General features: G+C 44.2%; 1 protein-coding gene and 1 long non-coding RNA gene across 2 annotated transcripts; both read right to left on the reverse strand.

The window, feature by feature from the left end:
• Nucleotides 1-1,895: 1,895 nt before the first annotated feature.
• LOC307189148 lies at nt 1,896-3,864 on the reverse strand. The gene is made up of 3 exons (XR_013829108.1): nt 3,783-3,864; nt 2,897-3,020; nt 1,896-2,025 (listed from the first exon to the last, which is right to left on the reverse strand). It is a non-coding gene; the product is annotated as an uncharacterized lncRNA (long non-coding RNA).
• Nucleotides 3,865-4,187: 323 nt separating this feature from the next.
• CBR4 (carbonyl reductase 4) lies at nt 4,188-23,809 on the reverse strand. The gene is made up of 5 exons (XM_079925758.1): nt 23,085-23,809; nt 21,392-21,512; nt 20,520-20,656; nt 17,681-17,815; nt 4,188-6,784 (listed from the first exon to the last, which is right to left on the reverse strand). Exons 1-5 carry the CDS (start codon nt 23,224-23,226, stop codon nt 6,606-6,608), a joined length of 714 nt encoding a protein of 237 aa, XP_079781884.1. The 5' UTR covers nt 23,227-23,809; the 3' UTR covers nt 4,188-6,605.
• Between the last annotated feature and the right edge of the window lie 225 nt (nt 23,810-24,034).

Raw genomic sequence — 24,034 nt, forward strand, 5'->3', positions numbered from 1 at the left:
AGTCTCTTCAACAAATGGTGCTGGGAAAACTGGACAGCCACATGGAAAAAAAAAGAAACTGGACTATTATCTTATACCACTAACAACAACTAATCCCAAATGGATTTTAAAGACTTGAAAATAAGAACTGAAATCATAAAACTCCTAAAAGAAAATATAGGCGGTAAACTCCTTGATATTCGTCTTGGCAATGATCACAAGAAAAAAAAATTTTTTTAACTGTGGTGAAGAATGTTAACTAGGCTCATTGTAGTGATCTTTGCAATATATACAAATATCAAATCACTATGCTGTACACCTGAAACTAATATAATGTTACATATCAATTTTGTCTCAAAAAACCCACAATATACTTAGGATAGAATTAACAAATATGTGAAAGATGTGTATGCTGAAACTACAAAAACTTGCTTAAAAAAACCCCTCAGTAGAGAGGTATACCATGTTAAAAAAAGAAAGAAAAGAAAAGAAAAAGTATATCCAGGGAACACCAGTAACAGAGTGGGGAAGTAGAACCAGGGAACAAGGAAGCCCAAGTAAGGCTGTGATATGAAGCAAAATCCTACAGAAGGTAACTGTGGTTGAATCCGATGTGGGAACCTTGGAGACGGAGTCATACCTCAGAGCTGCCCCACCAGGGGACAAGGGTTCTGGTGTATTAATGCCCCCCCAACACCAGTCAGTCACTGGCTTCCTCCCCACCTGCCGGGGGACAAGAATTCCCAGGCACATCTAGTTTTCTGTGCAGGCAGGCACAGCCCTAGGGCAGCCGGTCAACAAAGAGACAAAGGTGATTGGCTACTGGGAGTGAAAGCACAGCAACACCAAGACCAATAAGCAAAAAAATGGCAAGGGTTCCGAGGAGATCTGGTTAGAGACCTGACAGTTTCTGCTATGTTTCCAGGTACACGGGTGCAAGAACTGACTTGGGTTAATAGTAGGATTAGACGTGTGTGCTCAACTTCACAAGTTACCTACCCATTTTCCAAACTGTCTACCAATTTATACTCCCAACAGCAATGTCACATTTAACAGACCCTGTTGGTCTGCACCCTTCACAACCTTGCAACCGAAATTGTGGTCCAGAGACCATCAGCATCAACTCAGAAATTTGTTAGAAAAGCAGCATCTCAGGGCCCACTCCAAATCTGCTAAATCAGAAGTTGCAGTTTTAAAAGATCTTTAAGGAATTCATGCTAAAGTTTGAGAAGCCCTGCTCTGTATCACTTGGAATTATCAAACTTGTTCATTTTCGCCACTTGAAGATCAAATGAAATCTCACTATGGTCTTAATTGCATTCCCCTAATCAGTTTCAACATATGTTCAACACCTGTTGGCTATGTTTCCTTTTCTGTAACATTCCTGTTTTGTATCTTTTGCCCATTTTCCCATTGGGTTATTATTGATTTGTTCATTACATATTTTTTAAATTTATTTTATTTTTGGCTTCACTGGGTCTGTGTTGCCATGCGCGGGCTTCTCCCTAGTTTCAGCTAGCGGGGGCTACCCTTTGTTGTGGTGCGCGGGCTTATTGTGGTGGCTTCTCTTGTTGCGGAGCACGGGCTCTAGGCGTGCAGGCTCAGCAGCTGTGGCTCATGAGCTTAGTTGCTCTGGGGCATGTGGGATCTTCCCAGACCAGGGCTCGAACCCGTGTCCCCTGCATTGGCAGGCGGATTCTTAACCACTGCGCCACCAGGGAAGCCCCTCAGTACATATTTTTGATACTCAACTGTTTATTACTTATCTATGTTGCATAAAACCTTCCATCAGTTTGTAATCAGCCTTTTTGATAATTTTAAGGTGTTTTCTGATGAACACAAGGTCTTACTTTTAACGTAATCTGTTTAACCAATCTTTTCTTTCCATGTTTAAGAACGCTTGCCACATACCGGGGTCTGAAAAATATCCACTTGTATACACTTGACCCTTGAACAGCAAAGGTTTGAGCTTCGCGGCTCCACTTGCACGCAGATGCTTGTCAGTAGTAAATGCTAAAGTTACCACACGGCCCGTGGTCGGAGGAGCTGGGGATACAGTTATACGCAGATTAACACCCGCGTTGTTCAGGGGTCAGCTGTATTTTCTGCTAAGCATTTTGACACTTAAAGCTTTTTTCCTTGCCGAACTGATCTTTGTAATGTGAAGTAAAGCCCCAAATTAATTTCTTCCCCCACAAGCTTCTGCCTTCTGTCCCCACCAATCCGCAAATTCATTCTTGTTCACGTAACCAAAGATCCCCGCGTCACTAGAGACCCTTTTTACTCGCGACTCACCGAGTCCAGCAGAGCCGACACTCAGTACGCCTTCCTTCCAGAAAACCTGGCGGCGGCGGCGGCGGCGGCGGCGGCGGCGGCGGCGGCGGCGGCGGCGGCGGCGGCGGCGGCATGAGGACCGGCGTCTCCTTCTTCCCACCCACCGCCGACCAGCGCGTCTCAGGCTCTCCCCCGGCCCCTCCCTCTCTCCCTCCCTCCCTGAGGACTGTACGCGGCACCTGTCAGGTGCTACACGGATCTACAATTGCCAGCGTCAGCTCCTCACTCCGCGATCTCACCTGGGCACGCTCTTCACTCAATTACCGTTCACGCGGAGGCGAGTCACCGTGCGCCCTTTGCCCCCACGGCCCCCAACCCCAGGAGGTCCTCACGCATGCGTATTTGAGGTCTCCTCTTAGGTATCGGCAAGACACCTCAACTCAGCCTGGTTAAAATCGAACTCGGCATCTTCCCTCTCCCCGGAGTAGCACTACGCGCTGCTCCCTCTGAACGAAGGCTTCACTTTTAGTTCAACTATCCTGCCCCAGAGAAGCCCCTCCTGACCTTCCAGGGCAGCTCAAACCCCCAGCAAGAGCAAGAGGGCTCAGTGGCAACAAGAGCTCCCCGCGCTTCCCGTGCTCACCTCAGCTGTAATCCGACATTTGGTGATGGTTTAAGGTCCGCGTGCCCACGGCGCAAACCAATTAGCCTGTGGGCTCCAGGGAACCAGGGTTCGTTTCCACTATACCTCCCATGACTAGCAGTGTCTGGTGTGCAGTAGGAATGAATGAATAATACTTACTTAATGAAGTAATTAACATTGTGCATCACTGAAAACTTTTCCTAAAAGTCACCTCCACATTTTCCTCACCCCGCCCTACCCATAGCAAAACTCCCAGGGACAGGGCTCCTGACTTGTGTTTAAATTTGGGGGTAAAAAATATTCTCCAGGTGATACCAATAGCACCCCCATTTGGACTATTAGTCCAAGGGTTCCAAATTAAACTGGTGGTAATTCCTCCAAGTCAGTCACGTTGCCTAAGAGAAAATAGTTGATTGGCTTAGCATTTCAAATTCAGTTATAAATTGAAAGTAAGCATCAGAGATAAATGGCCAAAAAAAGGAGTCACAGAATATTCCAGGATGTGTACTGAGGGAACAGATGTATTAATATTTCAATGACCCACCCCTCCCTCCACTACAGCACAATGTAATTAATGACTGTTGACCTTGAATCAAAACATATAAAAGGATTTATCAGTGTAGTTCTGGAATGTACCAGATGTTCTCAGAGCTGAGTGGGTAAGGTGGAGGGATCAAAAGATGTACAAGACACTTAGTAGGTATTCAACCAACATTTACGGAGTTATTTAACTAAAATGAAAAGAATGAAAACACCGTATGGTTTCTACCCTCAGGAGCTTGCAATGTAATTGAAAGATAAAATTAATATAAAAGAAACTTAAAAATTATTAAATACTTTGTAGTATGTTTGTCAAGTTAGGGCAGTGGTAGGACTTTCAACTTACACATACTTCCATCTAAAAAGCTTGGAAAAATGTTTCAGCAATATAAGGCATAACTCTTGAATGTCCAGAGTAATCTTCTCCCTTTATTCCAGATAACAGAAACATACACATTAAATCATCTTCTTCACATAAATTATTGCCCCGAAATTTACAACATATAATTCTCTCTTAGAAAGCAGTTTAAAACCCTCTTATAAACTGAACATGGGGGCTTCCCTGGTGGCACAGTGGTTGGGAATCCGCCTGTCAATGCAGGGGACACGGGTTCGAGCCCTGGTCCAGGAAGATCCCACATGCCACGGAGGAACTAAGCCCGTGCACCACAACTACTAAGCCTGTGCTCTAGAGCCCGCGAGCCACAACTACTGAGCCCTCGTGCCACAACTACTGAAGCCCAGGCACCTAGAGCCCGTGCTCTGCAACGAGAAGCCACTGCAATGAGAAGCCCGCGCACCACAACGAAGAGTAGCCCCCGCTTGCTGCAACTAGAGAAAGCCCGCGAATAACAACAAAGACCCAATGCAACCAAAAATAAATAAATTTATTTTTTAAAAAACTGAATATGAAAAAAATATGAACAGCACAAATTTAAAAACGTCCCATGCAAACATGTTAACACTGGCTTTAACCATAAACCACTTCCTAACAAGTACTCAACACAGACTGGATTGCAGGCTCCTAAGAGCCATATAAGAGCTGCAGCTGAGTTATCTTGTTAAGAATTCGCTGAAGTTCTTGAATCTCTGAATATGAGCAACAGCTGGCAACCCATTTCAGCGCCAGGATGAGAGCACGAAACACGTCCCACCCAGGCGGTGAGAGCTGATGGAGACATCACCTGCGGGGCGGGGGCGGCTGGCTGCACCTGTTTAAGGCCTCGCTCCACCTTACAGAAGTTCGATGTGGGCGGGAGCGGGTGGACGCTTCAAAAGGGGTCATGTCTTGACGTGTGAATATACACAATTGAAGGTTAAATCCATCCGTAAGCCACACCTCAGCGCCATTCGTTCCAGTGACACCTGCTTCCTTGCCGACCACCAGCCGAGGAGGCCCCACGGGGTCTGGAACACGGGAGTCTGAGAAGGGCGCTGGCCCGTGGCCGCCCAGCAAGGCCTGCGGGCAGGCGGCGCTGGAGAAGCGCGTGCTCCGTGCGCAGGACGCCGGACACCGCCCCGACCGCTGCTTCCCTGCGAGTGCCGGGCACTGTGCACGCCTGAGCGCGGTCTGTGCACCGCCGTGTCTGCGGTGAGCAGACCGTCCGGTTACAATAGTAACTTACACTTAACTGGCTTGCTCACGTCCTAAACAGACTTCTCGAAGTAAAGAAGGCTATTTTGAAGATCAGTGCAAAAGAATTTTAAGGAATCAGGAATCTTGATTTGGAACACAGATTTGACTTTGTTATTTTACTTTTATTACTCTGCATTTATTTAATATATCCTATTAATACGTTTGCACTGACTTTCAATACAAAATTAAATCTGTTTACATAAAATCATTTCGGCTCCAATAAAACTGTAAAAAGATTGCTGTTTAAGGTGCAATAAATATTTAAAATATTTTAAAATGACAAATTATAAAAATCAACATGAATCCAGTGACATTTAAAATGATCACAGTATTCCCCACAAAACAGTTCAACGCAAAGTAGACGTCATCTGATGTTTTCACTCAGTTTGTGTCTTCATCTCTAATCTCAGGCAAACATCTTCTTTTAAGACTAATGCTTAACCTGTTCCTTGTAAAGACATTTAACTCACTGTTACTGCACATTTACTTATTTATGGTTGTTCATAATTATTAGTTTTCTAAAATGTCAGGCAAGAATATTATCATTGCTGTTTTTAAGTAGCCTGCTAAACTATTTTTGTGCATTTAAAAAAACAAAACAAAACACTTCCACTTCCTAAGTTGATGAGATCTATGCAGCTCACAACTGTACCAGGTATTAAAACAGTAAGGGTTAACTCTCACTATCTTTGAGAATTTCCACAGGATGGGTCAACCGTCCACACCTGCACTTGCAGTTTATTGTGCCCAGTGGCTCAAGGAGGAGCTCAAAGAAACCAAACTCCACATTCATTTTCAACCTGTAAATCAAATGACTGTCTGAGGGGAAAAAGGGATACAATGTTTAACTCCAGCAGGGCTGCTAAGGTATTGACAGCTACCCATGCCCTGTAAATACTCTTACTTTGGCAATGGCCTCCAGGGTTAACTTCTGGAGTATTCAGCCTGATACAACGAAACAACTAATGACAATTAGACCACATAATTTTTCCCACTTTTGCCACAAAATGTATAAATTAAGATAACATCTGTTTATATCACTTGCAAAATGCCTATACAGTCAGCCCTCTGCATCCATGACTTCCACATCCATATTCAACCAATCACGGATAGAAAATATTAAAAAAAAAATTCCACAAATTCCAAAAATACGCTGCATTTCCACTGTACTTCAATTATTTACACAGCATTGACACTGTGTTAGGTATTATGCATAATCTAAAGATAATTTAAAGTATACGTAGGTTATATGCAAATACTATGCAGGCTGCGGTATGTAAGGGACCGGAGCATCTGAAGACTCTGGGGCTCCTAGGACAGATCCCTGTGGGTACCGAGGGGCGACTACACAGTAACACTGCTGCAGCCTGGAAGGTACGTGTCATTTAGAAAGCACGGCTGGTCACATACTGTCCTCTACAGACATATTCACATAAAGATGGAAATCAACATTTGTAGCATCAGTAGGTTTGATTAGCAAATGCAGGTATAACAGTGTGTACCCTTGACTCTAATAATAGCTGTATCAGTCGGCTACATGGTGAGCTGCAAGCCTCCGTCCACCACCAGGACGTGCCCTGTAATGTACGGAGACTCTAAAAGAAACACGACTGCATGGGCCACATCAATGGGGTCTCCAAACCTCCCAAGAGGGATGTTTTTCTTTAAATGTTCTTCTTTCAAGTCTTTCGTCATATCTGTATGAACAAATCCTGAAAGAGAAATGTTTGCTCATTTGGTTGAAAAGGGCAGACACTAAGACACTTGCTCAATTTCAAAAAAAATAAATTCGCTGCTGAAAATTTGAGATGACTAATAAACCTTGTTTAGGAAATACAGAGTTTTGCTAGCAATCAGTACCCAAGTACTCAATTTTTATTCAGTTTAACCCAATGAACATTTACTGAACACTAAAATATTTGACCCAACTCGTAGCACAATATGATTGGATAGATATAAACATGAATAAAAATTCCATTCCTTAACGAACCTGTAACCTAGGGAGGAAACACTCACTTGCACCCCTAATTATAACAAAAGGAACTTGGGTGAATATCCTGATAGAGGTGAACACAAAGAACCACACAAGTGATTAATTTTCACTTGATTAGGGGTGGAGTGGGGGAGTAGAGGGAAGGAAAGCATCACAAACATGGTCACATGACCTGATTTGGCAGTTCTGACAAAAATTAGTTTCATGTGCTATATCTAAGATAGCTGATGATTAGAAAGACCAGTATTTCCAATGTTCCTGTAAGAAAAAAAACCTAATGGAATTATCCAATCCTGATGCAAGTATACACAGATAATTTTTAAAGTTAACACGGCAGTGCTGTGTGCAATAAGGTTTGCAGAGAACATGTTCTCAAGTAGCAAGAGCTGTAGTTAAAGTGACATAATATATGGAGTTCCAGTTCTAAATGGTTCACAGAACAGAAGAACTGCATATCTATTAAGGAAATCTTGTGAGATTAGTCTGATACATATGAATACATATTACCAATAACTTCTATAATCAGTATTCTGTACGCTACTCATCATTTAGACTTAAAAAAAGAAGGCAAAGTACAGCTGTGATGAAACCGCGTCATGGGTTCGCTGTGAGCGGAGCTCCCCCTACAGGAAGATCCAAGTACTGCACGGGCTGCGGCTACCCAACAAGCAGGGTCGCAGGGCTCCCGGATCCGAAGTCTCTGGACACACTTCAGGGTCAAAGGTGCCTCAGAAAGTGAATCAGGAAGAGAACGCACTCCACATGCCTACAACGTCGACTGAATAAATCACGAATCTAACATTTAAATATCCAGGTCATCTTCTCAAAGAGTTCATGATACAATTATTTACTCTAAGGTTATTTTGAATTCTAGCAAAATTGGCATAAAATATTTCCCCACTAACTCTCAACCCTCGGCAGAAAATCAATGATGCATTTTAATCTTAAAAAATAAAACAGACCTTAATAAACTACAGTAAAAACGCGCTGCAAGAAAGACCTCGTGACTACTGGTTAGCTCAACTTCTAAGTGGCTCTGCTGACGTCTTCTCAGAGGTGGCATTTCGTGGCAAGCAGGGCACTGGGTGAGGACACCCCCCACTAGCTTCTGTCCCCCGCTCTGCTGTACTCTGCAAGCTAACAGCTGGGCAGCATGCACCATCTAAACTGCAGGCTGCTCCTGTCTCGTAAAACAGGGGCAGTAGACTGAGAATGGCAGACTTCAGCTCTACATAGCTACGACTCCAGGATGAAGGTATGCCTCGTCACGGGTCGTCGTATTTCCCCTCAAAGGCCCCCAGTTCTTACACTGCAGCCGTGTGGCTGGAAGAGCTCCTGTTCAGCAAGCACCGGTGGATGCTCATCCGGGTCGTTACTCAGGCTGTGCTGAAGGGAACTGAGGTGCCCAGCTTCTGGGGGAATGTAAGGCCACACGGTCTGTGAGAGGCCACCAAGAAGTGTTTTCACCCTGGGAAAAAGGCAGATCTGGAACAGGGCGCGAGGTGCGGGAAGGCAGACTGCAGACAGGAAGGGAGATTCAGGCAGTGAAACGGCGAGAAGGCAGGCCTCTGCCACAGAGATGCGGCCGTGGGACAGACCCGGTCCTCCAGAGCCAGCCACGGGAGCCAGCCACCGCAGCAGACAGACTGACATGCGTGCTTCTGACAGGAGACAGGCCTCGTCCGACACCACGGCCTGGACTCATGTCCGTGAGGGCTCAGATCTGTCGAGGAGAGAGCGGAGCCCGCGGGTCCAGCACAGCGTCAGGCTGCTCGGGCCCCCACCCCGCGGGCCGGCTCTCCCTCGACTACTCCCACCAAGTGGAGGATCAGGGCGTCATTTCACAGGGGGAGTTCCAGGGCCTCTCCCACTGGGAACGGACAGCTGGACGGACAGGCCTCACAGCACAGCTGCCGGCCAGCGCTGGACTCTGAGCTGAAAGCCTAAAAGTGCAGTGGGGGGCGGAGGCCAGGCTGAGAGGGAGAGAAGCCATCCCCAACGCTGGCTTCTCCTCCTGGACCATGATGTCGGATACAGAGAGCAGGAACCTGTCCCAAACGCAAGCACCGTCCTCTCACTGTCAGCAGCTTTTTTTTTTCTTCTTAAATTAATAGACTTTATTTTTTAGAGCAGCTTTAGGTTTACAAAAAAACTGATCAGAAAGTGGAGGGAGTCCCCACATACCTCATAAAACACTGCCTTCCCCCTGCACCCCCCAATTATTAACACCCTGCCTTAGCACACCGCATCTGGTGAACCAACACTCATATGCTATTAAGTGAAGTCATGGTTTACCCCAGGGGAAGCCCTTTGGGTTGGACAGGTCTATGTTCCGACGAATGCATCTCATCATGTATCCACCACTAGTCTCACGCAGAGCGGTTTTACTAAAACTAAAACTCTATCTGCAGCTTCTTCAAATTCATATATATCGTCCCCTAATTTATCAGAAATCCAAGAAAAACATGAAGCTAGTCTCTAGTGATAAAGTAGTCCAGGCTCTACCAAATTTCACTATTTTATGCTACAGCTCATGAATTACATGATCCTGAATTATAAATATATCCACAACCAGGGCACTGCATATAAAGTCTCCTAGACTCTCCACCAAATCTCGTGGGACCTGAGCAGAGATATTAGTCGTTTGTAAACATTGCACACACCCGTTTCTGGGCTTGTGTTGTTTCCCAATTTATGATCTCTCCTCGGCCCCAGAGGATGCTCTCCCATAGCATCCTCCCACTTTATTTATAAAGCTCTGGAAATTTCACTTTACTACTCACTTTACTACATATATATTTACAACACCTTTCAAGCTGGGTTGTAAAAATTACAAACTCCCAGTTGGTGCCACTGCCCACAGATGGCGTCACTGGATCACCTATGGGAGTCAGAGGCTTCGGCGGGCTGCAAAGCTGTCACTCCTTAAGCCGGAGAGATAACTGAGCACCAGGCGCTCGGCCAACAGAACAGGACACCGCTGCTGCAGTTCCACATCGGTGATGGCACGCTCAGTACACTTCCGAGAGGTAGGAGCTCTTTAGGAACAGGATACCCTTTCTCAGAAAAGCAAGTGTGTGGTTCTCGTCCAGTGAGAGCTTATATTTGGTCAGCTCCCAAGGAAATGTACTTCCTTGACCCATTTTTGGCTACCTATAGAGTATAAATAAACAGCATCTCACTTCCATATGACTTGGTCACTATTTTAGTTTTGAATATTTTGATATACAGCAGAGAGCTCATATTTAAATAAGACGCCAGGACTTTAGCCAGTTTTAGACACCAGTACTACCAACTGTGGGATATGCACTGTCTAATATGGCTCTCTGCTTAGATGTCCATTCTCTAAGTTCCTAGGACCTAGAAGGAATTAAAATAATCCAAGACACTTTTTTAGGGAGATAAAACAAGGCTGTTGCCAAAATCCAGACCAAGATTTTAACCAGAACGAATGTGTATGTTCTAATATTACACTTGTGAAAGTGTACAGGGAAGCAGCGTAAAAAAATCAACACCACACTGAACAGCACACAACAGCACCTGCAAGCCTCTGCAAGCATCTGCCAGCAAGACTTTGTCCCAGGAGTAAACATAAAGGCTCTGCAACTAAAAGAAGGGAGGAGAGGGCGCAAAACACTTAGGGTGCCCTGTAGAAACACTTGACTGCTGTACCATCTGTCCAGACGTTAAGGGCACGTACCCTTTGAGCCCTGGCAGGTTCAGTCCCAAGACGACACTCATATATATACTCACACATGTGCAAAATAAATCATTTACAAGTACTGTCACTGCATTACTAGTCGGACCAGCAAAAGATGAGAAACAACCGAAGTGCCCAATGAGAGGCACAGGTTAAATGAATTACAGTGCACCCATAAAACAGACATTATTGTCTTTTAACTCAGCCATTAAAAATAGCGAAGCAGTCACGAAAGACCACACTTCGTATGACAGGGACAGAAAGTAGATGAGTGGGTGCTAAAGGCTAGGGAGACTGGAGGGAAATGGGGAGTGAATGCTCACGGCTACAGGGTTTCTTTTGGGATGATGAAAATACGATGTTCTCAAATGTATCAGGGTGATGATGAACAATTCTGTGACTACACTAAACCCACTGAATTGGACATTTTACATGGGTGAATGATGAGGTACGTGAGTTATATTTCCACAGAGCTGTTATTTTAAAAAGTGAAGCAGTTCTCTATATGGAATCAACTCCAGAATAGATTGTTCTATGAGTAAAGCAAGGTACAGAACATTGTGAATAGTATGATCAATTTGTGTTTTCTTAAAAATATGTATTGTGAATGAAAAACGCTGCCTGCCATATCAGTAAACAAAGTGGTGGTCCAGTGGTTAGGACTCTGTGCTTCCACTGCAGGGGCCATGGGTTCAATCCCTGGTCTGGGGACTGAGATCCCACAAGCCTCTGCGCCAAAAAAAAAAGTAAACAAAGGCTGTTGCAGCCATCAAGCCACTACAGCTGCCCCCAACGGTGAGCCCTGAGGGGACTCAGGATGGGAAAGATAGGAAAGCACACGACACTGGCCCCAGAGAGCTGAGGTGCAGATCAAAGGAATGATTTCAGTGAGCCCAGACTCTTGCATCTTCCCATACATAGAAAAGCGCTAAATTCCTTAACTTGAGATGTCTGGTTTTCTTTAATTAACAGTCATCTTTTGATGTTCCGATTACCCGGCCTTTGTTGCAACAACTCCTCTACATCGGAGCTGTCTGAGAGGCTGCCTCCCAGGCTTAAGCCCTCAGAAAGTCTGCCAAATAAAACCTAATTCTCAATTTTTTTAGGTTGTGCTTTTTTTTCAGTCGACAGTATATATATATATATATGCTCTACTAACTTATATATGAAATACAGAGAGAACTAGCTGACTGTGGTTGGCTGCCTCTGAGGAAGGAACTGAATGGCTAGAGAAGACTCACTTTTCACTCTATGCCTTTTTGTACTTTTGAATTTTGTACATGTTTGTGTTATCTATTGAAAACACATTTTTAAAAGCAATGTATTGGCCACAACAGTGAGAGGCCCGCGTACCGCAAAAAAAAAAAAAAAAAAAAGCACTGTATCCAATATAGTTTCAATTTATCAAATATTCTGTTTCTCATATTCAATATTTTCCAATCTCATATTCAATATCTTCCAATCAGTAACATTTATCCATGATGAGAAATTTATAGTTAATGTAATACCAAAACTTAGCAACTAATTCATCTTTAAAAAGTTAAAAATATTAGGCAGCAAATGATAGCCTAATTTATTATTGTGCTTGTCCCTTGTTTTTCCTATTATGATTTGCTTTTTAACTGTTTTTAACTTAATTGGAAACTCCATTTGCAGGTGACGAGGAAAACTAACATTAAAAATAAACATATCAATTCTGATGTTTATCAACTCCATTAAAGGATCTGAAGAATCTAGTAGAAATTACTATCTAAAATAAAGTTAATAATCCATAGACTCAATTTAATGCTACCATTTCAACTTGTACTTTGCTTCTAATTAGTGAAGCATGTTCATTCCATGCTTATAGTGCAGCCAATATAATATATTACACTACAGCCAAGATAATAAAGGTCACCCTACTCAGTGTCCACATTTTTTAGCAACAGGATTTTTCTTTCCTTCAGTGTAAACTGCACTAGAAAGTAAGATCTTTAGGAAAGGCTATACAAACACACATCCCTAACACTCATAAAACTTCCCTTTATATACAAACTGGATTTGAACTATTTAGCCTGTTGCCTTGACAACTAATTAACCCTGACAAAATTAAGCATTCCTTCTCCAGCGTTTCCATGGCATCACAGGGGTACCTGCTTGGCATTCATCACATGGCACTGTAATTATTTGTCTATACACCTGTCTTTCCCACTGTACTTCTTGCCTTGGGGCAGAAATAGCTTATTGGTGTCTGTAATTTTGCAGCGTTGCCAGCGCTCACATACAGGAGACACTCAGGAAGTCTGCTGAATGAGTGATTAGAATCAGGATTAGGAACACTTGCACTACCCTGAAACCATCCAGCTTCGAGATCATCGTGACCTAGAGTTAACTCTTCATCACCCACACTACTGCAATCCCTAAAAAAGAGAGAAGCACATACATGCTCCTCCAAACCACAAATCATCTACTCTATACATGGTTAAACTCAGCTAACACGAAAACCAATCGGGCTGCACAAAGCACACACACACAGAAAGCAGTGCCAAGACCACAATGCAGCTTTGAGATTTTCTTTTTTTCCTTTTTTTCCCCCCAAAAATGAATGTATCTAAATCAAGTCATTTATCAAACGTTCATGGATTTGGAATGCTTGAACTCAGCTGGTCTCTGACTAAACAATGAATTGGGACGATGGAACGCTGTAGACCAAGAGGCCTGCCAGGACATTCCAACAATTCCCTGGTCCCTGCTGGTTCAGCACCGGTGCCAAACGCAACACCAGCTCTAGGGCCCACGGAGCAGAGCGGCCAGGGTGGCCTTACGAGCCCCCAGCGGGCCAGCCCCAGTGCCCACAGCAAGCTGGGTCAAAGGTCCCACGGCGACTGGCAGAGACACAGGAGAACACTCACTGTCCTCAACAATCCACTAACCAAACCCTCTATCACACCAGCTAATGATGATGATGCAGATTTGAGTTTTAGCACCTTTTTATTAGTCTCTTAACTAATCCAGGCGATTTTTATCAACTAGTAATTTGTCAAAAGGCAAATAATGTAAAGGTAAAAGTTATAAAATTGGAAGATTCCAGATATTTTAGACAGAACATAATAGCAAAAGAACAAAAAGACCTAAATCTTGTAATGATATAAAACAAATTTAAGGGGCCATAATTTTCAAGACTTACTAGCTGACAATCAAAAGATAAAGCTTTTGTAACAGTTCCACCAAAAACTAGCTGTGGAACCTTGGGCAACTCACTCTGCCTCTTGGGGCCCAGTCTTCTAAACAGTTAAGATGACTAGAATAAATCATCACTAAGATCCTGTCCATCTAACATTATCCCATAATCAGTGCAAAATTTTAAAATAAAGATCTTATATAAAATATAAGGTACAGAAATTTTTTTCTAGGCACCAGTTCATTACTTGATTTTTTTCGCAATCATTTTAGAACTACTCATTTTAGAACTTTTTTTAATCATTTTAGAACTATTTCTAATCATTTTAGAAGTATTCAGGTTCTAAACTACTTTTATCTATGAGTATCAATTCACAGGCTAATTTAATGGCTTCCTTCTCCATAAAGCAAAAGCCATAATCAATAGTTATTTTAGTAAGTTTTAGATAAACACACAAACGTGAGTCTGTCTGACAAATATGTAATCGTGTATGCGCACGCACATGCGCTCTGGCATGCATCTGGGCTGGGCGAAGTGCAGACTTTCTCACACTGCCACGCTCTCGTCTCCCCCGTGCTCTGTGAGCCACCCCAGCTCTGCCTACACCTCCAGGGAGCAGCTTGGGACCGGCTCCACTGCCACACACTCACACGAGAACCAACAGCCCGATATCAACCTGCTCAATTCGTGGATTTGTCAACTCTTTTGGGAAAAAAAACCAGACTAAACGTCAGCCTTCGACAGGTCTTCTCTACTTTTTTGTTTAGTTATCTACAAATTTGTACAAACATATAAATGGTTCTACTCTCCAGAGACGTGATTTCTGAGGTTACCGCTGGGACTGGAGACTGTGTTTGGAATACTGAACTGCAATGTTTTCTTAAAACCAGAGTCTACTTTGTTACACAGGTCTGCTTGTAAATTTGTGGAACCCCAGATATTTGAGGCAGCTTCCATAATTTTCATTTTGTATTTCTAACTGGACCAGTACTAACTTTATATGTGCTTAACTGGTTTATACACCTTGGGACGCTACCTGGTACGTTTCTGACTCATCTTAGAAGCACCATACTTAGTACTCACACTCTCAATGGTTCTGGCCTATTCCGACAGGAGTGACAGGACAGTCCCGGAGACTCTGCCTTTCAGGTTTGGGAGCACCTGATACGTTTTCACGTACATACTCTGAAGCGCTCGCACCTGCCCCCACCATCCTGTGGACTCCACGCACCCACAGTGCTGTCTTCTGGCGCCTGCGTGCTCGCTGGCTGTTTCAGTTACTCCCGGGAGCCTCAAAACGTGTGGACATCAGAAAGGGAGACGTGTGTTTAAAACTGGAGCTTTGGGGCATTTAAACCTTTTTGAATTGCGCTTCAGCAGAAGTTTTTCCTCCTAATCCTGTGCCTGTTCTGGTCCAGGCAGAGGCTGGTTCTGCAGCTCTGCTTTGAAGGAGTGTGTCCACAGTCACTCCACCCCCTCTCCCTTCTGCCCTGAAGGTCACTCGGCACACAGTGGAAATCCAAGTTTCAAATGGGACTTCAGTCATTTGTAGAATGCTCTGTGTTCATGGGTGCAGATGGCTACCAAATGGAATAAACTTGGTTACAAACTGGGGCAACTAATTTGAAAAGCAACAAACCAGCTCTAAGTTGTACATTCGAATTTATTTAAAAAGTCTTAGCACAAGTTGGAGAATTTCTTTAGCCTTTAGCAACTTAAACTATAATTCCCATCATTCTGTTTCAATATTTTCCAATTACCTGTAACAGACCAACCAAGCTAAACTGGCTCTGCGTCCTATTTAATCCATCAATATTTTCAACTCGTGTGGAGTGCCTCAAGTCAGCACAGTGAAAGGAACAGGTGCACTTTATAAAATGCCCCCCTCGCCTTCTTCAGGAGGCTCTGACTGCTGCGGTACTGAGCCCACATCACATTTGCTTTGTCTTCCAGGTGACCTGCGCCCTGCTGGCTTGGTCTTCCTACAGGCTTCACAAGAACACCAGTGTTCCCGATGGATTCTCCACAGGCGGCCAGCTCTACTGCGAGCCCACCCCCGCGCACCCCCACCCCCACCCCCACCTCCCGCCCCATGACTTCCACTCCTGAAGATTCCTTAAATACCCACCTCTCTAACCACGTTCATTGTCGGCCACTCCCAAACAGGTCAGATTTTAGTAGCCTGAGTTCCTCTGAGGAATACCTCCCGCACACGGGCTAGAACCTGCAGTGGCCGGCGTGCGTGCCCTCACTTCTGTTACCACGTGCCACCCCTGCTCCCCGCACCATCACACAGCAGGCCTCAGAGTGCCCCCTTCGCTCACTAAAGAGGCAACCACAGCTAATATCACTGTTACAACCTACTACCTCCCAGAGTGACTTTTCAAAAGATGTTTCTTCCCCCTGAGTCTGCGTAAAATATATTTTCTCCTTCAAATTTTTCTTTGTGTTGAAATTCTAACATGAATACGGGGTAGCTCTCTGGGACACAGTGACACCCAGTGAAAGGTGTCTTCTCCATTTTGGAAACAAACATATGTGACCTCTGATCATTCTTTCTCTGTACAAACACTGGCTTTCTGCAGTACAGGCAGACCTTGTTTTATTGCGCTTTGCAGACACTGCGTGTTTTACAAGTTGAAGGTTTTGGGCAACCCTAGATCAAGCAAGTCTACTGGCGCCATTTTTCCAATAGCATTTGCTCACTTCATGTCTCTGTGTCACACTTTGGTAATTCTCAAAATATTTCAAACTTTTTCATTATTACTGTATTTGCTGTGGTATCTGTAATCAGTGGTCTTTGATGTCCGCACTACAACTTGACTTGAAGGCTCAGATGATGGTTAGCATTTTTTAGCAATATTTTTCAATTAAGGTATGAACACTGTTTTACAGATACAGTGTTACTGCACACTTAATAGACTACAGCATAGTGTAAACATAGCTTATATGTGCACTGGGAAACCAAAAGGTTTGTTGACTCGCTTTATTGTGACATGCACTCTATTGCAGTGCCTGGAACCGAACCAGCAGTGTCTCTGAGGTCATCAGTACATCAGTTACTGTAGGGGATTACTGCATGAAATGTGCAAATGACATCATCTACATAGCCTTGTTGGATTATCTCCTCTGGTTCACACTGTTATTAAAAGCACATTGTATTATAGAGCTGTTCAGATATTTTAGATATAAAGATGTGTTATTTCTTTAATCTAGACGTATGGAATACATTAGGTAATAGATGCATTACTTGGAAAGCTCTGCTTTGACAAACTGACAAAGTCTAAATTAACAAATACTGTATCCCAGCGAGCAGCAAATCAATGAAACATCCCAAGAAGAGGAGAAAGACAATTAAAATGGAAACAGTTCTCCAAAGGGACACAACTTGGACCCGTTCACCTGCAGGGTGTAGGCTACCAGCACTCCCCAGCCCACTTACTTGAAATTCTTACATTCAGCTCTTGAGAGTTCTTAACTTAAATACAACTGACTTTAAATGAGAAGTTCCTCTTGTGGTTTTAGTACAGATGCAGCATCCCGGCCCCCTGAGTCCCGTCAGACCAAGGTCATGCCCTCCTGGGCAGCGCTGCTCCAGAACTGAGTAACAATGCAGGTCCCCTGCTCCTGTCCCAGCACCTCTGAGAAGTGCCTGATGATGATGACGTACTTACAGACACAAAAACAGTCTTTACTGTTGTCGTAAAAAGCCATAGATGCATATACATTAAGAGAAAAAAGAAGTTCCCACTTACCTGGCGCAACTACATTCACTCTAATTTTCTTTCTTGCTACTTCTTTAGCAAGAGCGCGTGAGAACGCAACTAGCCCGCCTTTACTGGCGCTGTACACGGACTGCCCAGAACTGCCTTTTACACCTACAACGCTTCCTGGAAAAAGAAATGAGAGCAAATTCAAACCAATTAATGGGGTTACTATTCTGAATGTTCAGATGCTCTACAGTAAACAAACAAAGTACAAACTATTCTACCCTGTCCTTTGCTAAAATTAGGAATCCTAACCATTGTCATTTGAGTAGTAAGACTTAGGGTCTGAGTCTGCTCAGATACATAGAGAAAACAGGATCCAAAAGAAGCTCACGGGAAACCCTGAGTGCCAGGCAGGGGTTGAGAACGGATCCATTAAGTGACAGGAACCCATTCTCATCTCTGAGGAGGACAAACATGACGAAAATTCTACAGTAGTTACAAAGGCTTCCAATAGGAAAAGGTTAAACCAGAAAAAAAAAGTCAGATAAAGGCTGATTTTATGATTCTACCACACAGATAAGTATTTATTTCCACCTAAAAAAAATAGTTCATCTGAGGATAAATCTTACTAAATTTCAACTACTATCAATCTAAATTAGCAAAGTTTCAATTGCACACTATCTGTAAAATTGCAATTTAGTTACCTTCAGTGATGTATTAACCTGTACCGCCTACTATAAAGATTCTTGGGTGGCTTCATTTATATGAATATGAAAGAATAATTTATAATTCAAGTATCAACTGTATGGAAATAAATTCTTGCAGAAGAGAAATTGGGGAAATAATCTTCTCCACCAGTGACCTGTACTTATGATATAAAAATTAATCAAGAGCCTCAGAAAATTTTTGAGAAAGTAATTTAATTTTAGATAAAGAGAACATTCCAAATACTTCTCAAATTATAATCAAGTCCAATATTAAAATATTTAACCATGTCAGATGTCCCATGCCAGTTAATGACAAAGGAAGAGAAATATGAAGCACAGAAAGAGAGAAAAGACACATCAGACACAGGAAACGCACGTGGAGAGAGAAAGGGGTTTGGGGAGAAAGAAAAACAGGGAGAGACACAAAAAAGAAAGAACAACGCAGGCTTAAGAGGAGAGGCTGAGCATGAGGCTGGAGCAGCTGTATTTCACGCCATACGCTACAGTTCACCTGTCAGAGTGATAACTTCTGAAATACAATGGACTTTCTCGCAGTTTAAAGTAGTCCCCTCTGTGATAAGAGTCCCCTAGTTTATTTTCAATACTCTATTTTTATTTACTTTCAGCATGAGTCTAAAAGTTTGCATGTAAACAAAGGACTGATATGGGCTTTTTATATATATCTAAAAGGGGGATGTTTTAGAGTTAAACAAATACACCCCACTTTATCAGGTAAAACATACAGGCCAGTGTACCAGCTCACAAGAACCCAAATCATACCTGGCTGTGTTAGAAGGCAAAGGTCAACTCATTTACTAAGCTTTTATAAGAAAACTGACCTCTCACATTTTTAAGGGTAAATGTCAAAAATGTTCTACTTCTTATTAGCACAGTATTCTTTCCTTTCCTCATTTTCAGAAAAGAAAAACCCTATATTCTGGCTTTAAAAACCCTTATATTCTGGTTTAAACCCTATATATCAACCCTATATTCTGGCTTGGAAAGACATCTCCTGCATTAGAAAGAACAGGGTCACTGACTGTAACAGAGCAGCATCCCCCTTCTGTGGCCTCCTACGGTATCACCACTTAAAAGGCAGGTGGCATGCTGCTATTTTCAAACTGTCAGACTGAAATACAACTTCAAGCCACTTTGCATTTTAAGGTCTATATGCACATTCTACAGTCTGTCTGCCCTGTGGGTAGGTGAACTGAAGTCTAGGAGTTACTTACATCACCCTAAAAAACTGAAAAGGTTGTTCTCTTAAGTAAACCTCCTCTTAGACCTCTGAACTAGATTTATTAGTGACCCATGCAAGCACTGTAGAAATCACTTTTTAGCCCCCACTATCAAAAAGTTTTTAATTTCTTGCCCAGTTTGAAAATTCGGTTTCACATAAAAATCAGGATGTTCAGACTTCCCTGGAGGCACAGTGGTTAAGAATCCACCTGCCAATGCAGGGGACATGGGCTCAAGCCCTGGTCCGGGAAGATCCCACATGCCGCAGAGCAACTAAGCCCGTGCGCCACAACTACCGAAGCCTGTGTGCCTAGAGCCCGTGAGCCACAACTACTGAGCCTGTGCACCACAACTACTGAGCCTGTGCTCTAGAGCCCGTGACCCACAACTACTGAAGCCCGCGCGCCTAGAGCCCGTGAGCCACAACAAGAGAAGCCACCACAGTGAGAAGCCTGTGCGCCACAACGAAGAGTAGCCCCCACTTACCACAACGAAAGCCTGCACGCAGCAACAAAGACCCAACACAGCCAAATATAAATAAATAAATAAATATTTTTAAAAGTTAAAAAAAAAAACTGGATGCCCAATTTCTCTTAAAAAAATCCAAATAGCTGGCCAAACTGCACCATGTTTGTGCACAGCAACGACCTGCTGGATCTGAGCCATCCCCCACTGGGCACCTTTTGTCATGTATTACCTGGCTCGTGCAGTCACTTTCCCAATACCTGGTGGTGTCACTCATATAACACCTGCTTGACCACTAGAAGGATGTAAATGGGTGATTCCTGTTTTACCGATTAATCAGTTAATCTAATCCTTTTTCTACAGATAATAAAGATTCATTCCGTCCAAGTTTCACAAGTAAATAAGTTCCAAATTACTTGATAACTTTCTTATGGTACATGAGATAATAATAAATCCACAGAGGTCAGACTCACCCACATTCACAATGGACCCTGTTTGCTGTTTAATCATTGTCTTCACGGCAGCTCTACAGGTCAGCATGGAGCCCAAGAGGTTAGTATGAAGCTGAGATAGCATATCTTCGGCATTTGTCCTTACTAAGAGGTTATCCCTACCAAAAAAACAAAAACCATGTAATTTAAAATTGGGATAAAACAAAACAAATTAAAAAGTCAAGAAATATGTAACATTTTCCCTGAATGCAGAATACAAGAAGTGCTTTATATTTGAGCTAGAACACCTAGAGAGCACATCTTAAACTTGGTTTAAGGCACTAAAATAACAACTGATAAGCCAGAAAGGACCCCTTGGAGGACAGGCCCTGGCCCCACTCAGGTAGAGGGGCACATACCCCTAACTGCTCAAAGTAGGGCCATGTGGCCAAAATAGCTTGAATGAAGTAACTGCCACACTATGCCTTGCTTAGAAAGTAAATTTTTATATTATTCTAAATATTCTGTCCTAAATTCATTTAAAAAAAAAAAGAATACCCACTCTGATTCCATTAATATTAACTGAGAAAACATATATGGTGGCAGAGGTCAGGACCATGGTTACCTATAAGGAAGTACTAATTGGGAAGAAACTGAGAGAGCCTGCTGGGGTTCTGGAAAAGTTCTGCAGCTCAATATGGGTGGTGATTACAATGTTAAAACCGAAGTGTACCCTTACTATAATCTCAATATAAAAGAATGAAAAGTGTGTGGACTGACAGATCAAGTTTCAAAATACATAGTTTTTCTTCCAATGAGAAGTAAAACAAGTTAATTAATATGTTAATTAATATTATTCAAAGACACAGAAGGAAAAAAAGACATATAGAAATGTACTTAACTTTGTGACCAACCTGTTAATTCCAGCTGCATTTACCAAGAAATTAACTCGACCTAAGTTCTTCTCTATCTCTTCAAATGTATTTTGAACATCATATTCTTTGGCAACATCACAGCTCAACGCCAAATGATCTCCTATACAACAAAATTAGATCAGAATTACTAATAAAGTATAACTTGAATTTAAAAATGATTCAATACACATTTGTCAAGCATCTACTATGAGCTAGATCTGTTCTATCCAGAACATGAGATAAAACATGATTATGTCCCCGATTCCTGATTTTGTGGAGATCAGTCTAATGAACTGGATGGGGGCAGGTGGGTAACAAGAAATAAAGTACTTTGTATGATCATCTAACAGTATTTATAGCTTTGACACTGACCCCATGCTATGCAATTCAACAGTTTTCTCTGTTTTATATTCCTTTTTTTGAAACTTAACGTCTAATTCGGTTAGGTTTTTGATGAATTGGTTTCCTGGCCCTGAAGTAAACTCTAGGATTTTTCTGTTTAACTATGTCACATATATTATAATGACTATTATTCAAGCCTGACCATTAGGAGAGATAAGACAAAGCAGCAAGCTGTTAAAAAAAAATGCTAAAACTTTTTTACTAAAAACAACTCTTGCCTGCTTTTTAAACATACCCACTTTTTTTGAAGTGTTTAAATACCAAAAAAATTACACTTCAAAGAAAGCATTCTTTAATAATACACCTTTTTAACATTCTAAACTGTAGATTTTTAAAAAAATTAAACAATTGTTTATCTTCTGACTAACCTTGCCTAATACATTAACATTAAAATTATCTCCTTAAACATTCGAAGACAGTAGGTCATCCGGGAAGTGATACTCTCTGGGTGAAAACCAGTCAGTCACTCATGGACGACGTAATTCAAGGAAATGCAAGGCCCCAGAGCATCTGCCTCTCTCTCGGCTCTTACCTGAAGACAGGCTGGACCCACAACCCCTGAAACCCAACCAGCAGATTTCATCCTGTCCAGCCAACACTGATGGTGTGGAGTGACCCAGAAGGACCCCCACGTTCTCGCCCCTTTGAATATGAGCAAGAAGCATGGCTGAGATGCTCTCTGGTCCATAACGTACCAGCGGCCCACGTAATCACTTCGGTGAAGCCGTCGGTGACGTTCCTGTAAAGATGCCACCCCCCGCCCCCGACGGTGAACCCGGTGCCCCTGCTCCCGGCCCGCCTACTACCTCAACAACAGCTGCGAGCTCGGACCGTCACAGCACCCGGTCTCCCTACCCTCCAGAAACTGAAATTCGCAGAGAAACTGACAACATTCCTAATAAACGGGGGTAAATGGAGTTTAAGTGTAATGACAAGGAATCTGGCGGAACAAATCTCATTGTCCCTTGCTGATGGTCACCAAAGCACCGTAGTAACGTCAGTGCCTTGGGCACGGGAAAGCAGACCGGGTACAACCAGGACTGGAAGGGCCGCAAACGTCCTGGGCCGGCACTGCCTGCGCATGCGCACACGTACCAACGCGCAAGACCACGCAGGCGCGGCGGCAAGCCTCGCCAGACGGCGCCGCACCTGCGGCACGCACTGCCCCGCGCCCCACACGGTGAGCCTGACCGGCCCGGGGAGGAGGGCGCCCACGACGGCTTCTCGGACCCGCACCGGCCGCGGTTCACATTCGCCGCGCGGAGGCGGGGCGTCCCCGGTCGGTACCCACCGCCCAGGTCCCCGGCCGCGGCTCTGGCCCCCTGCAGATTCCGGGCGACGATGGCCAGTCGGTAGCCTCTCTGGGCCATCAAGCGGGCCACCGCCTTGCCGATGCCCCGGGAGCCTCCGAACACGGCGCACACCCTGTCCATCTGGGACGGGGAGCCGCAGACCCGGAGGAGGAGACTACAAGGCCCGGCCCTTCCCACCGGCCTCGCGCCTGCACACCACGGCGGCTCCCACGAACCGAAGCGCCGCCCCAGGCCTCCCGCCGCCGGACTGGAGCCCGGGAGGGCGGAGGCGCCCAGAGCGCCGCGTCAGCACGTCACGTCGGCGCGCCGACGTCAGTGCGCAGAGGCTACGGGCGCCACGCCCTCCGCGGACGCGAGCGTGGGCGGGAGAGACCTGGGGCGAGAGAGACGGGGAGCGAGACCCAGCTGGAAGGGGCCGCGCTGCATGCTGGGACTTGTAGTCTCGGTGCCGGCGAAAGGGCGCGGTAGCGGTGCGGTGGGTGGGGCTTGCCCTGCAGTCGGTGGGGCTTGCCCTGCAGTCGGTGGGCCCTGGGCTCCGGCTTTGCCAACACCCTGGACGCTGGATGTTCCGTCGTAAGATCAGGACCGTGCCGGGTTGGGACACGGGGATCACAGCGTTAGGACCCGGGATGGACTCTCCAGGTTGTGTTTGGCTGAGACCTGAGGTCCTCCCGTGAAGGAGTGGACACCGGAGTCAACGTCACAACAGACCTTGGTCTTCCTGTTGTCCAGCTTGGCTCATGTGCCCCACGCAGGGTGAGGCCTAACCAAACCGTGGGCGCGTCTGGAGCAGAGAAATGTTTCGTATAGGGCTGTAAGAGGGAAGAACAAGCCTGACTCCATAGTGGGTCTGTTTCTTCCACTTTAACCTTTGTATTCTGTTGCTGTTACTTTGATTTAAGAATGTTGCCTGCAGCCTGAAATATAC

The sequence above is a fragment of the Stenella coeruleoalba genome, assembly GCF_951394435.1.
Source record: "Stenella coeruleoalba genome assembly, chromosome: 7".
In the NCBI taxonomy this organism is placed as follows: Eukaryota; Metazoa; Chordata; class Mammalia; order Artiodactyla; family Delphinidae; genus Stenella; species Stenella coeruleoalba.